Source organism: Anas platyrhynchos, chromosome 4 (assembly GCF_047663525.1).
Source record: "Anas platyrhynchos isolate ZD024472 breed Pekin duck chromosome 4, IASCAAS_PekinDuck_T2T, whole genome shotgun sequence".
Taxonomy (NCBI): Eukaryota; Metazoa; Chordata; class Aves; order Anseriformes; family Anatidae; genus Anas; species Anas platyrhynchos.
The window spans coordinates 10,520,765-10,535,035 of NC_092590.1; the positions used below are offsets into that span (position 1 = coordinate 10,520,765).

At 44.2% G+C, this 14,271-nt stretch overlaps 1 protein-coding gene across 3 annotated transcripts in view; it reads left to right on the plus strand.

Annotated features, from left to right (window-relative positions):
- Position 1: 1 nt before the first annotated feature.
- The window catches only part of EMCN (endomucin), a 75,940-nt gene continuing 61,670 nt past the window's right edge, over positions 2-14,271 (plus strand). The window contains exons 1-8 of one of the 3 annotated variants that reach the window (XM_038178865.2): positions 2-139; positions 3,930-4,059; positions 7,773-7,942; positions 9,102-9,307; positions 9,683-9,833; positions 10,011-10,115; positions 12,559-12,649; positions 13,623-13,824. In XM_038178865.2, coding sequence (XP_038034793.2) covers positions 13,680-13,824 — 145 coding nt within the window. In that variant the 5' untranslated portion in view covers positions 2-139; positions 3,930-4,059; positions 7,773-7,942; ... (3 more) ...; positions 12,559-12,649; positions 13,623-13,679. Of the gene's footprint in view, positions 140-3,929; positions 4,060-7,772; positions 7,943-9,101; positions 9,308-9,682; positions 9,834-10,010; positions 10,116-12,558; positions 12,650-13,622; positions 13,825-14,271 lie in introns of those variants that run through there. The other 2 variants (XM_038178867.2, XM_072036988.1) reach the window with 2 other exon arrangements.

Genomic DNA, 14,271 nt, shown 5'->3' on the forward strand with positions numbered 1-14,271 from the left:
CAAGCAGGTTTCTTTTGGAAGTCTTTGATGGCTTCCTCTGAGTGCGGCTATATTGTCTTGCTGTGACAGAGTGATTTGCAGCTGGGTCATGCTCGGCATCAGGAAACCTGGAACAGTGTTCACCAGCATTTATGAGTAGGTAAGGGTCCCCTAACCTCTCCTTGGCTGGGTGCAAAGGCTGGAAGCATTGCTAAAAAAAAAGAAAAAAAAGAAAAAAAAAAAAGGAATTTGGACTGGGCAAAGCTCTCACAGATGGAAAATAACAGCAAATGTTTGCATCCTGAGATGCAATGAGAAGAAATAAATACATAATTAAGATACTACTCATTGCTCCAATGTCTGAATTCTCCATCTTCATGACTCCCTTCTAGGAGCAGGCCTTTTAAATGTCACAGCACTATTAGCTCCAGCTTACAAATGGAAAAAAACAGAGGGACATAGACCAATGATTTATGATGTTAAGTGAGATGGAAAGAAAAAGTGTATTTTGTGCGCTCTCTCTAAACAGAAATACATTCTTCCTTTATGCTCGGGTTATAAATGTATAACCCCTTCCCAGTGCACGTATGTCTAATTTAAATCTTTTCAGTGTCCTGTGCGCCAGTAACAGATATGCTACCTTAGATTCTCATGCTTCATAACTATGAAAGGAATATTAATTGGGAAATGGGCTTTTCTAACATTTGATATTTCGTGCATGCACTGCAGCAGCACTTACAGGTTTGCTATTAATACTTTTTATCTTCAGTTCTTCAATGTGTAAGTCTTTCTCCCTTTATGAAGCAGCCTATTAGTCACACACAATCAATACTTTCTGCACTTCCACCTATTATCTCAATGTCACTGAGATCTGGCTAGGGCTTCATACCACAATTCTTGCTACTACTTTAATCTCATTATAATGACGTGTTTACATTGGTAGCAGTTTAATCAAAATTGGATGTGTTTATAACACTTAGTGCAGTTTAGAAACAGCTTAGTTTTACTTTACTACAAAGAAACCACTAAATTGACTGCAATTCCTAATCAATATAGCTATAATTCTTGGAATTTAAATAGGATTTTAAATGGCCTTGCCTGTGCTGCTAAGGGTGACATGGCTGTCTTGTAATTTGTCATCTACAGAATCCATTTCCAAGCAGTCTGTTGTTTCATTCTGCTTCCAGTTACCAACCCAGCAAGATTTACTTACAGATTCTTAATATTTTTTCCCCCTCTCATTTCTACCATCTTTTCTTCACCTGGATTTGACTGAATGAGTGGTGGCAGTGCATCATGATGGCAAACTGTGAAACATCCTGTGACTGAATCCATCGTTGTAACCCACGTCGGGTATGGCAGAGGAGGAGGTGCTGGTGGGCCTCGGCCGGCAGACTTCTTCCCATTTGGATGAGTTTTGCCATTCTCTTCAGTTTCCAAATATGCTTTTCTGGTCCAGATTTATCTCTACTAGTTCTCCAACTCTTTTTTTTTTTTTTTCCCGAGATTGAGCTCAATTTCACTGTGAAGAGCTTCAGGTCAAACTCAGCTCATTGCTGGAAGTTCAGATTGCAGTTTTCTCCGAGTGACAAAGTCAGTGCTCTGACCTCACCGGTCACGTCTGAAAAGCCTTGGACAGTGCTTGCGATCTCAATTCACAACTTAGGCAAACTATTTGTTCTCTGTTTCAGACCGGTCTGTAACACTGTGACCCAACTTACAAGCATTGCAGCATCTCTTTGGCCTTCCATCCTTGAGCAAAGCTTTGGACAGGCAAACACTAATTGATTCATCAGATATAATCCGGTATCCTGATGCAGACCAACACTTTGTAGGCTATGCAAAAGCTCCCCGTGAAATCAATGCCCATCTTGACCCCATTTCTGTGGCTGCCTGGTTTGGCAGTGATGGAGGCTTTCGAGGAGGTGCTGGGCCAGGCCTGGCTAGAGGTGTTTTCTTTGTGGCTGTAGATCCAGTGGACCAAACTGCTAGAAAATTGAGCTTCTAGATAAATAACCCAAGTCCAAGTGTTATAGAACTATGCTTATTCTTACTGTGCTCTTTTATCCCTGAGCTGACTCTTTCTGAAGAGAATAAAATAAGTTTTAGGAATGCCTTTTAACAGTCTAAGTACATCCATAATATGGTTTCCCTGAAATAGCTGGAATTGAGCTTATTTCTAGGCCCTGTGACCCTCCCTGGAAAGACAGCTGCCCTCTGACTTTGGTGCTGAATTGCACAGATGCTTGCAAAGTGGAGCCCCGTTTCATTGGTGCTTCTGGGTATTTAAGAGCTTTTTCATCAAGGAGAGATGACAGCTTTCTTTTCAAATCAGCTCACTTAAGGGGAAAAAAAAATAAGAGAGGATGGGGGAAGAAAAAGCTCTCCGCTCACAAAACACAAAACTGCTTTTATTGTGTTGTTGGATACGGGCAATATTTTTAATCTCTTTCTCACAAGCGAGCCTGAGCTCAGGAAACCCAGGATGCCTCCTGAAGACAGAGGTAGCTAACCAAAAGCATCTCCAGCTTTCTCCTGGGATGTGTGGAAGCAGGGAGCTCCTGTTGCTGTGAACACCCGGTGCCTGGCATGGCAAAGACAAGCCATTATCCCAGGGAAGAGCTTGCCAGGTTAGCAGTGGCAGGTTATTAATACTTCTGGTGGCTTCAGGTGCAATATCGGATTTGCTGCCCGGCTGGGGTTTTGCCTAGATGGGCCATTTTATCAGGCAGCAGATGGGTTGGAAATGGTGTGCTGGGACAGGGCTAACTGACTGGAATGTGAATTCTCTGCTCCCAGATCAGAAAGGGAAAGGGCTGGGGTGGAGGGCAGGAGAGCAGAACTCTCAGCTTTCCCATTTGGGGTGGAAAATGCACCTATATTTTATGGGAGGAAATGAGTTTAACGGCGCCGATCATGGATCCTAAAGCAACTCTGATCAGTTGCAGAATGAATTTCCCTAATACCCGCTCCGTGCCAATATTGGGAGAGAGAATTTACGATCTTTGACTGTTTAAATTTTGCGATTCTGATCTAGATAAATAAGGAGCAGCAGGGCATATTGGCTGGACAGAAAATAAAAAAAAAATAAAATTGCATCGATCCAGATTCTGCTATCAGGTAATTGGATCTGCTCTGTGTTTTTGGACTCATGTGGGCAGAAGTTGAGGCTGCCTCTATTGCAGAGAGGTCTGAGAATAAAGCCTTGCTGGCGAGGACTTTGGGTTTCTGCTTCGTTCCAGGCCAATCTTTGTGCACCCAAATGAATTCATTTGCAGGGGAGGCAGCAGCTCTCTCCCCTCAGCAACAGCACGTGGCTCTGCAGATGGGCTGTGTGTGTCAATATGGACCGAAGTGTGAAGTCTGAAATGATTTCCCCTCCGTCTTTCGTGACACAAAGGTCTCCTGGGGAAGAACTGGTTACCGAGTCAAAAAAAAAAACCCTGTAAATTTTGTGAGGCAGAGCCTGCTCTCTGAAGAGAGGTGAAGCTTTTGTTTCTGGCTGCGCAGGATTGCAAAGCCACGTTTCTGAGCAGAAGCTGGGCCATCTGCGCCTCCAAGCACTTCAGCTTGTATCCCTGGAGCCAGGCTATGTGCTGATAGGAAAAAAAAAAAACTTTTCAAATCCATGGCAGGTTAAAATTGACAGCCCACGGCCTGACTTGGTGCAATGGGGGTAGCACACGAGCAATTTTTGGGATTATGATTCAGGGCTGAGAGGTTCTTCTTGCTTCCTAATGATCCTATGGGATGTCTGCAGGGGGGAATTGCTGTTTTGGTGGCAGGGATGGAGGGACAAAAGCTGGGTGCCTGTTTGTACACCAGCCTGTGTTTCTAGTGCTGCAGGCAGTAATGTTTTTAGAGAGCCTTGTGCACTGATGAACTATTCCTAACATTGTTTAATCACTGCATCTGCTGAAATGTGACTGTCAGCTCTCAAACTCTCAAAGGTCACGGCTGCTTTGGGGAGGCAAAACCTGGCAGAGTTTCTGCATCGCTGTGTTACGCTAGAGCTTGGCCACCAGACCAGATCTCGGAGTGAACTGTTTTGGACTGGATTCCATGGCAGCGAACAACCAGGTATTACCAAACTTTTTAATGTCAGAGAATGCAGATCACTGACATCAGCAGTGCTGATCGTTCTCGTGATTGTTTTCTGTGTGGTTGTATGCCAGTGGCAAGCTGCTTGCCTGGGATTGGAGTTGCCAAATTTTGCAGTGACGTGCCAAGTAAAGTATTTGCTAACATTGACTGATGACTGCCCTGGTGCTGAGGGCATGCAAACGATGTGTTACTTCAATCTCTGAATAGTTTAAAGAAAAATATAGACCTTATGCTATATTATATATGTATTTAATTTATAAAGGCATCTTGCCTGACACTGCTTTACCAGTCTGTGGCTACAATTTATTAAATAATCGACTAAATGGTGGCACCCAAACTTCACCAACACCTTGGTTCCCAAATACTGCTGCCTTTTTGACTGCTGTGAGCTCTGACATGATTGGATGTGCATGATGAAGGGATCTCAAGGTTTATCAGTCAATAATGCAGTGGCATCAGGATGTCTGGAGTGAGCACTGTTAATTTATTTAATGCAATTCCCCAGGATGAGTAAATGCATTTTTTCTGCACACTAGAAGATAATGCTTGATGATAGCTGCACATTGCCATAGAAACTAGGACAGGTTCAGCTGTAAGTCAAAGGTTAATTTATAATTATTTTTAAAATCATCTCACTAAAAGGCATCAGTTTAGACAGATCTTGTCCAAAACCTGATTCCTTACAAAAAAAAATCTACCCCTCTATTCTAGCTCTTCCAAAAATACATTAACATGGTTCCTGTTTGCTTAAGGCAGATTCTCCATAAGGTGTTATACAAGATAACTGTCTGGTTTTGAGTGTTTGTAGCTATGTTTGCAAATGACAGCGTGACTGACAGCACAAGCTCTCCGTGGGATGGCTGGGGACCAGAGCACGGATGACTCATTGTGTATGATGTTGTTTCACACCAAAGTGTTTGCTCTATATACTGAACATGTGTGCGAGTCAATAGCAAAAAGTTCAAGAGCAAACACAGCTTCGGTGGAAACAAATTCGCGCTGCCTGAAATCATCATGCCCGAGTCAGGAAGCTAATTTCAGCGAGGGCAGCTGAGGAGCAAACACCCATTTACAATTGTCTTTAAAACGAGAGGCTTCCATGGGATGGGTCTCATGTCCTCTGCAGATGCTCGAGGGCCAGGCAAGGTGAGAGGAGAGGCTTGGCATTTCCTTGCAGCAACAGCCAATTTGCTCCTGGTATGGGCAGGAACAAGCTCAGGTCCCTGCTCAGATGTCCCCAGTACAGCAGCAAGAGCCAATAATCAGGTAATGTGTTTCTCTTGCAAACACAGACTTTTGACAAAGGCTTTCTCCCCTGCCTGTCTCCCCAACTGCATTTTCAGCAGAGACTGGAATAGTTGTTTTCATATCAGGAGCTATTAAATCATTCTGCTGCCAATTAACCCTCCCCTCCAGCCCGTGCAAGTCTATAAGGCGTAATTAAAAAACAAACAAAAAAAAAAACCACAACAACAAACCACAACTCTTTTTGATTTGATGATGCTCGTGAAGTCCTCTGGGGAGCAGCCCCAGCCTCAGGCTGGCTCAGCGATGCGGAGGTGCCCCCGCAGCTGGCTTGTCTCCTCCCAGCCGAAATAATAAGGGGCCAGGAGAACAACATACGCCAGCTCAGTGCCTCCGGGGAGCTGATGGGACCTCTGGGCCACCTCTCCTCTCGCTAGGAACATCCCTCCACAATGTATGTTGGGGGAATTTAAATCCCGAGGGACTTTTGACTGAGCATATAAAGGCAATTTCAACTGTCTTTGTGCCCCCCTCATGTGAAGATTTCAGGAGGCCTTACTGGGCTTTGAATTTTGTTCATAAATGCCTGTTTTAGGTGAGGGACTGGTTGAGACAGCATTGTGTGACAGGGAGCAGAGGGGTGAGTCTCTCACCAGTGCTTGCATGGAGGCTCTCGTGTGCTGGTAGGAGCCCATACCTGGGCTCTTGTGTCCAGGTATGAGCAGGAGCCATCAGAAAGGGACCGTCCATCTCCTGGTGCCACAGGCAGGCAACCAGGCTGCAGCACCATCCCCTGCTCCGAGCTGAGCCGAGGCAGGCGAGCCACCTCCTGGGGAGCTGGGACCAGCCGGGGGGACAGGAGCAGCCTTGAAACACAGCCAGCAGGATGTCCTGCAGACCAAAGGGGTGTTACAGAGCGCAGCTGAAAAGAGGTCCCTCAGTGACTCTTAGAGCGTTTCAGTTCACCTTTAACTTCCTTAAAACGGCGCACAGGTTCTCTCCGGGAAATAAAATGAAATAAAGGCAGAGGCAGGGACGTGCCTTGAAAAGCCACGGGCACCTAGGGACCGCTGCCACCTTCTGCAGCCCTGCCTGCACTGCTTGCAGGAGGCTCGTTATTGCTTTCCCATCTTCCGAAATGTGACACTGCAAAGCTAGGAGGCTGGGAAAACCGCTTTATGATGGCGTTTAAGCATTTGAAACGTGGCTTGTGTGTGTCCAATTTCCCACCAGGCGTGTGTAATGTGTATGGGTGCGAGAGAGCCTCCTGAGGAGCGAGAGGTAGAGCAGTTCTTCCAGCATTTCGTGCGTCTTGTTCAATTTGTATTTAACGATACACAGAGTGTTTTTCCACCGGTTCCATTCTCCAGACCAATTTATCTGTTCGTCAGTGGGCACACACGTAAGTGCACAGAGGTATTTGCATGTCAGTAAAGATTTCAGAAAATGTCCGAGCTGCGGTGAGCCTTCATCTCTCGCCGTTAAATTCCAGGTCTCTGATGGATTTCCCCACGCTGTTGCTAGGAGATGAAGATACTGCCTAACAAAGGATATATTGACAACAAAAAAATTTTCCAGAGCAAATCTATCTTGTTATGGTAAATACACTCTCGCCTAAAATGGATATTGCGGGATTTATTTCCCCATTGGTGGCAGTGGCAAAATTGCACGCATCAAGTTAAGGCAAAATTTTCCCATCACAAATGCGTTTTTGTTTTGTTTTGTTGACTTCCAGTGTGTTTAACGCCACGAGTGCTGTTGCCTTCCAGGGTGTTTTGTTGCTAGGCTAATAGCATGAACACATCCTACATTAGTATTTTTCCCTCTTCCCTTCTCTGCTACTTTTCCCTTTCAGGAAGAAATGTGGCTTATTATAAAGGTTTCCTTTTTTTCATGACTCTTCTGGGAAACATGGATTCCTTTGTTTATTTTAACGCAGGGAAGAAGCATGCATGTGGTAGGATTTGGCACAGAAGCAGCTGAGTGCAATGGAAAGGAAGATCAGCCTCTTGCCTTACAGCTTTAGGAACCTCTACATAAAAAAAAAAAAGGCAAGAAATGAAAGCAAGCAAACAAACAAAACCCAAAGCAAAGTCAAAACAACAAGCCACAAAGTTGAATAAAGGGAGGAACTCCAGGAATTCTCATGGAAAGACTGAATTTCTAGAAAGTGATGAATTTTATCCCTTTCTTGTGGTGACATAATGACACCCAACAAACAGATCTGAGCAGCAAAAGGAAATGTGGCTTAAACCACACAAGATAAAAGGTTCCTAGAGAATAAGTCAGTCTAGCTCTGGCATGATGGTTGTACTTGCTCATCCCCTGCTGTCCCAGCAGCTCCTATGCCACCACAAACATCTTTGGCCCTCAGCACTCCTGTAAACAGCTCGGTGCCCAGGAAGGTTTGAGGACTGGGAGTGAGTTTAGCTTTTATGTTGCAGGAGAAAGAAAAAGGAGCCAAGGAGAACATCGTCCCCTTCATTTTCCTACATGCACGGTTGGGACCGACAACTTGAACTTGTGCCAGTGCTACCGCATCCCTTCCTCCAAAGCCATGCGTTGGGCTGGTGGCATCTCCTGCCTGCATCAGCTGGCCCAGGTGGCCACCAAGGTGAGGCAGCTGTGCAGACATAGTCCTCTTTCCATGGGGAGAGGAGGAGACGCTGTTTTTCGGGGTGTTGATGGGAACACCTTTGAGCAGCACTTTTTCCACCACAGTCCTGGTTGTCCATGTCAATTTTTGCAGCCCTGATAATCGCAAACAAAACTTGCTGGAAGCCAGAAGTCTGCATTTAATTTGTCCATGAGCTTGTGCAGGATTTTAACTGGACACAAATGCATTCAGATATTATCTCTACTTGTTTTGATGGGTGGGGAAGAGGAGACAGCAGGGAAGGGCCTTGCAGCCCCCTCTGTTACTGTGCTTATCCGGTTTTCTGCTGTAATATCCTGTTTTTAGATGCTTACAGTTTAGCCAAGCGTTAACCATTTAGGACGAGACTGACCATGCTGGGATGGGGCAGACCACGCAAAGCATAAGTCAAAATCAAGCCATGGATTTTTCCCCAGCTCAAAGCCAAGTGGGAGGAGTATTTTATTCCATATTAAAAGATCGCTGCAATCGCTTTGCTTTGAAAGTTGGCATGGTGGTAGCATTGGGGTCACAGTGCTGTTTGCTGAACATATGGCAAACCGAGCACATTTAGCCAACATTAAAAAGAAAAAAGAAAAAAAAAAAAAAAGCAGTAACAATAAGCTCTTAAAGCACAAGCAGAACACACTTACGTCCAGCAGCGACTTTGGTTCTGCATTTCTTCAGGATTTTCTCTTGCCAGATATGTCCTGAGGTGGAACTGGTGAGGGTTTCCCAATTAGCCACCAGTGCTGCTCTGCATCCCCATGGATCCCACTGTCAGGGGCCCCTCTGCTGTGGGTCATTGGTGTGGTGTAGGAGTGACACATGGAGGTGCAGGTGGAGGGGTAATGGAAAAAAAAGAAAAAGAAAAAGAAAAGATAGCCCAAGATGACAAAGGTGATGTCAGGGAGGTGTTTGTGAAGCTCCCAACTTCCTACTGCTCCCGAGAGCCATACCCACACCATTGCACAGCTCCAGAGAGTACCCAGAGAGTCTCCAGAGAAGTGTTGTGCAGGGCAGTGCTCCAAGCCCCTGCTCTCCACCCTTGCCTATGTCTCCTGGGTGTCAGCCAAAGCTGAACAAGGGCTTTTAAAGCTTAAAAGGGCTTTTAAAGAGTCTCCGTTTGTTTCACCAGAGCTTAGATCAGAGCAGCAGGTGCGATGACTGCGAAGTGTTGTGGAGATGCTGGGGACTGGGCTGCGTTCTTAATGGAAAACTTTTGCTTAACGAGGAGTTCACCCGAAAGATGCTTGTATATAGCAATGACTCTGTACCACTGGCATCGGCAGGTATTTACTGAACTTCAACAAATTGTCTTCAGCAGGCTCGAATCAGCATGCGGTAAGTTGGTCAAATGTGGCTGAACTCTGTGGCCCCTTCACTGTGAGTTAAATATATTTTTTGTTCCACTGAGTGTTATTTGAACAAACATATTTTCCAGCATGCTCCCTGTAGGATAGGGGCTGCCATTGCCCACGTATTTATTTAGCTCGCACGTTGGCAAGTTGAAGTGGAAAAAGCCTTTCCACAGAAGCTGCAAATAGAAGAAAATCCTAGCTACACGAAAAATCCCACTTCTTCTGTGATCTTGCCCTTGCAAAGAATAGCCACAATTATTTTTTCCATCAGCTATCAACTGCAGTTCCCATTTTTCCTATCCATACCAACTTAGATATTTTTTGGCACCTGAATTTAGTGTTCCTCTACCCCAATTAGCTCCTGTGCAGCACTTCGCAAGTGACCCTTGTGAAGAAGAGCTGGCCCATGATAGCAGGGCGTGCTCCTCTGAACATCTCACAGCTTGCTGCTCCGCTTCAGTTCTTCCTGCTTTCCTCATGCTGCTCTCCCAGCTTCTCACTTTATTAAGGTAAGAGCCAACAGTGTCTGCATACTAAGGGACATTTTAAAGAAACTCTCATTTCATGTAAATTTATATGTAATTTTTCTTAAAGAAAAAAAGGCCCTCTTTTCTAACATACATCTGAAGACAGCCATCTTAAGTTCATTACCGAATATGAGGGTTATTAATTTGAATATGTTTCAGGTACCTCTGCTCACTGAAACCAGTTTGTGGTGCTCTTTACACAGATGGTTGAAGATGACAACTCTCAAAGAATCAGTATTTAGAAGATTTCTGTGATCTATTCAGGTATGCTGAAGTAGGTTAAAAGATTTTTTTATATTGTATAAGCAGGGAAATCTCTAAAAAACATAGAAAACTATAGAATGTCAGACCATTTCTTGATTCAAGGATGAATGCGCACACACGTTATATACACTGCACAATATTATTAATACAAACACTACTGAACTCTTAAAAACTGTTTTGATGTCCTTTTTTTTTTCAAAAATAAATAAGTAAACAACTATTAAGCAAATTTGTTTTTCCATAATTAGATAGGAAGAGTTTCACTGGGGAAGAAAAAAAAAAAACCACTTTACTAGTTTTCCTGCTTCATTATGAGGTGGTTTGTTGTTTTTTTCCAAAGAAAGAGTATATTTGAGGAAGTGATTTGTCATTAACTTTTTGTTGCAGTTACCTCAGTCAGGCCATTAACGTGAACTGTATGAGGTTAGCCAGTCATGTTTGTCTGAGCCATGCTATAAAATCCTTAAAAGAAAGTTTTGAAAGAAACTTTGGTTGTGTTCCATCATTGTAAAGGTTTTTTATCATTCTCTCTTCTGCATTTTGAATTACTTAGAAACTGCAATTGCATAATCTTTATCCAATGTAAAATATAATATCTAATAAAAGGAGCATAATGAAGACCATCCAAGAGAAGGATGCAAAGTGAACAAGGCTGTGGGAACACGCACACAAAGCAGACAGAATGGGATGTCAAATATTCTGAAATTTCTTTGAGAAGATAAAGAAAGATATTTGAAAGATTTTGTTACAGACTTCCGTGATCAAACAATGACATATCTGTGACCAACTATCTGTTTCACTGGGTAGGAGCTAAGAATTAGCTGGAGGCAAATATTCATTCTTGTTTATCATTCATGTGGAGACATGCTGATGGTTACTAAAGTTAGCATTAGCATTATCAGCTGCAACTGATTATATGTTGGTAAAATTCATACCCCTTTGTTGCATTACACTTTAAACATTTCCAATACTTTAAATGGGATTTCACTTCTCTTCATCAAAATAATCACGAAGCCAATGGATTTTTTTCCCCTTTCAGTTATGTACGAAGAAAAGTAATGTATGTAATGCACTAATAAAAGAAAAATCCTGTGAATTCAGGCATTAATGCACATGACAGACTGTGCCTTTGCAACAAAAACTTTATTAAGAGAGACCAAGCATACTACTGAGATATACATTGCTTTTAGATTGCTTCTAGTACTAGAATTATCACTTTAGCTATAGGGGAGTCCTTGGAAAGTATCATTTAATTTCTTACAAAGAAGTGACATACGAGTAGAACTAGGAAGACTTTATTAGCTCTGCAGCAGTTGCCTTGGTCTATTCTGTTTTGTTTTGTTTTTCATTTTTCCTAGAACCAAAAATACTTTCAGGAGTTTTGTTCTGCAGTGCTGTATTTAAATTACTTCTCTTGTCCTCTCCATTTGCATGCTGTCTTATAGCTGACAATCCATTATCACGAGCACTGGAAGAGTTTCTACAGTGACTACAGTAAACCTTTGATAACTGCCCCTAAACTGGCTGGTTCTGTGCAAAACCACCTCTCGCTCATTTCAGAAAAGACAAAACACCATAGTCTAAAGCAGAGAGTCCTGATTTCTCAATGGGACATCACTCTGATAGCAATGTTGTGGTCTGGATCCAAAAGGGATGTTACAATTAAATAAGAATTCACAAAGGCTGTAGTATTTGTTACTATTAGAATGCAGTGCATATTATTAGATCACAATTTTCTTTCTGCCTCATGTTTGTGTCCTGAAGATGCTGTTGTCCTCCCATAAGCCACTCTCTAACTCATAATAACACACAGGATAAAATCATCTTTGGATACCAATGTGGCATGCCGGGTAATCTAGCTGCAGTGCTTTTAATTAGACTGAAGCTCTTTTGCATATCGAGTATATCTGTTTGAATTTCAGCAGGAGGTGATGTAATTTAGATACAAAGACTAAAAAAATGCTGAGCCCTTTGTGTTTAAACATAATGCCCAAATGTAAACCACTGCTCTTTGATATCAAGTACACAAGGCCTGATCAACAAAGAGGTCTGGGGCACAACAGCAGCGTTCAGCTGAGAGTAAGTCACTTGGGTCCTTACCTAGGAGCAAGCACCCCCTCCCCTTTTCTCAGTAGGCCCCTGTTCAGAGGCATCTTGTTCAGGTCAGGGTTCTGAGAGATGGATCTCAGTGAGAATCCAGCCATGTTTTAATGAATTTTCTACCTTTGCAGAATTTTCTGCCTCTCTTTGTTTCCCACCCAGTTGTTGCTGTAATACAAAGAAAACTGGCCTTCGAGTACACTTCAAAGTCCTCTGCTGGACCCAGCTCATACTGAGCCCTCACACAAAAACCATACCAGCACTGCTGTGTGGCAAACAAAAGCTTTTTACATAGCCATTAATTACTAGAACTTTTCCTTCTCATTTGCCATTTCCTTGCCAGGTTCACAAGTGCAAACACAAAAGGCCTGAGGAAATACTGTGTTTAAACCAGAAAAAATGCAAAAGATGAAGACACATCTACAACTGCACAGGTCAGTAGGGCAACACCTAGGGGAAACTCTTCTCTCATTTGCTTTTGATTTTTTTTTTTTCCCCAAAATAGTTACATCAGAAGAGGTGCTTAATTAACAACTGCACTGTTTAGGTTTGCTCTGAAGAGATTTGAATGAATTGAGCCTTTCCTTTCCTTTCCTTCTGCAGCAAGTTAGCAATGGTCGGACGGTTCGTTAACCAAGGGGTAGCTAATCACTCTCAGCACCAGCTGAAAACGAAACCTGAAATCATAGAGCTTCTGGCTTCAGCTCCCTGTGCATCGCCAGGGAGGAGGCAGCATGAAACCAGGCAGCATTTTACGGTACCGACAGGCACCGTGCCTTCATTTTTGGGCACGATGCCTTCTGCAGGAAGGCCTGGTGGCTCAGCCCTGTGCCCTGCCAGCAGCTGCAGCACGGCTGCCACCTTCACTACACGCTGGTGCCACCTGGTGTGGCCTGGGGGAATCGGCAGCCACCTTCTGCCCACCTCTTTGTGAGCTGCAGCGAGGAGAAATCACACCCTGGGGTTTGGGAGCCACCAGGCCTAAGGCTGGTTTAATGCCTGCTTTTATTTCCCTCGGCAGGGCCGCACGTAGGTAGCAGCAACGTGTCCTTGCCCCACACTCCTGGCTCTCCTCCTCCCTGCCAACACCTGGCTGCAGGAACCACCTCTCACTGACAGGGATGTCCTCAATTTGCCAAGATTATTAAAATTTGGCAGCACCCTGAGGTGTGGAGGGCCACCAGCCGTGGGCAGGGATGAGGTGGGGGACACCTGAGACCCCTGTGAGCCACCCACCTCCCCACCAACACAAATCCCTGGCCAGCTGGCCACGGAGAGGGTCGCCAGTGAATCTTGGAGGTGGTTTCCACTCCTGGCACCATGAGTGTAGGTAGCTTCTGAGTCTCTTCAGAAAGGCAGAATTACACCATCCCACCTCACACTTGGCTTTTGTCCCTCTTCACTCAGTTGCGTCTGAATTCATCGAGTCTCTTCAACCATACCTGGCCGTGAGGCAGAGACCAGATGGAAAAAGATGAAAAACTTCATGAAAATAGATGGCTTGGCAGAGGACGGAGACCTCCAAATAGTGTCCCTCGGGAGAGAAATCAGCACGGTGGACCCCATACCTTGCCTTCTCTGCTGCCCAGCCAGTGCACGCGCTCTGAAGGTAGGCAGAAATGATGTGCCCAAGCAGAGGTCATGAAGGTAAGAGAGATGTGGTGTGGTGGAGGTGCACAGGGCAAGGACTGGAGCAGAGGAAACAAAAGTATTGCCAGGGTAGGGTAAGGTCATGGGAGATGGAAAAGGAAGCGGGGAAAGACTCAGATCCTTGCAAGACCAAACTTCGTTAACACATCTGCTGACAGAACAAGTTATTTGTTTCCCAGAGCTAAGCCACCTTTGCTTCTTGCTTTCTTAAATGGAGCACAGAATTGCAAAGATTTGGTTATTACTAAAGCTTCTTTTCCTCTTGACCTCTGTTTCTGTCCTGTCTGAAAATTTACAGGCACGGCCGCATTTCACAAATTTTTGTTTGCTTGTTCTTGAGAATTATTTTTACCATCCAGACAATTTGGGATGTACCAGGAAGGCAGGCAGTGATATTGCTTTTATT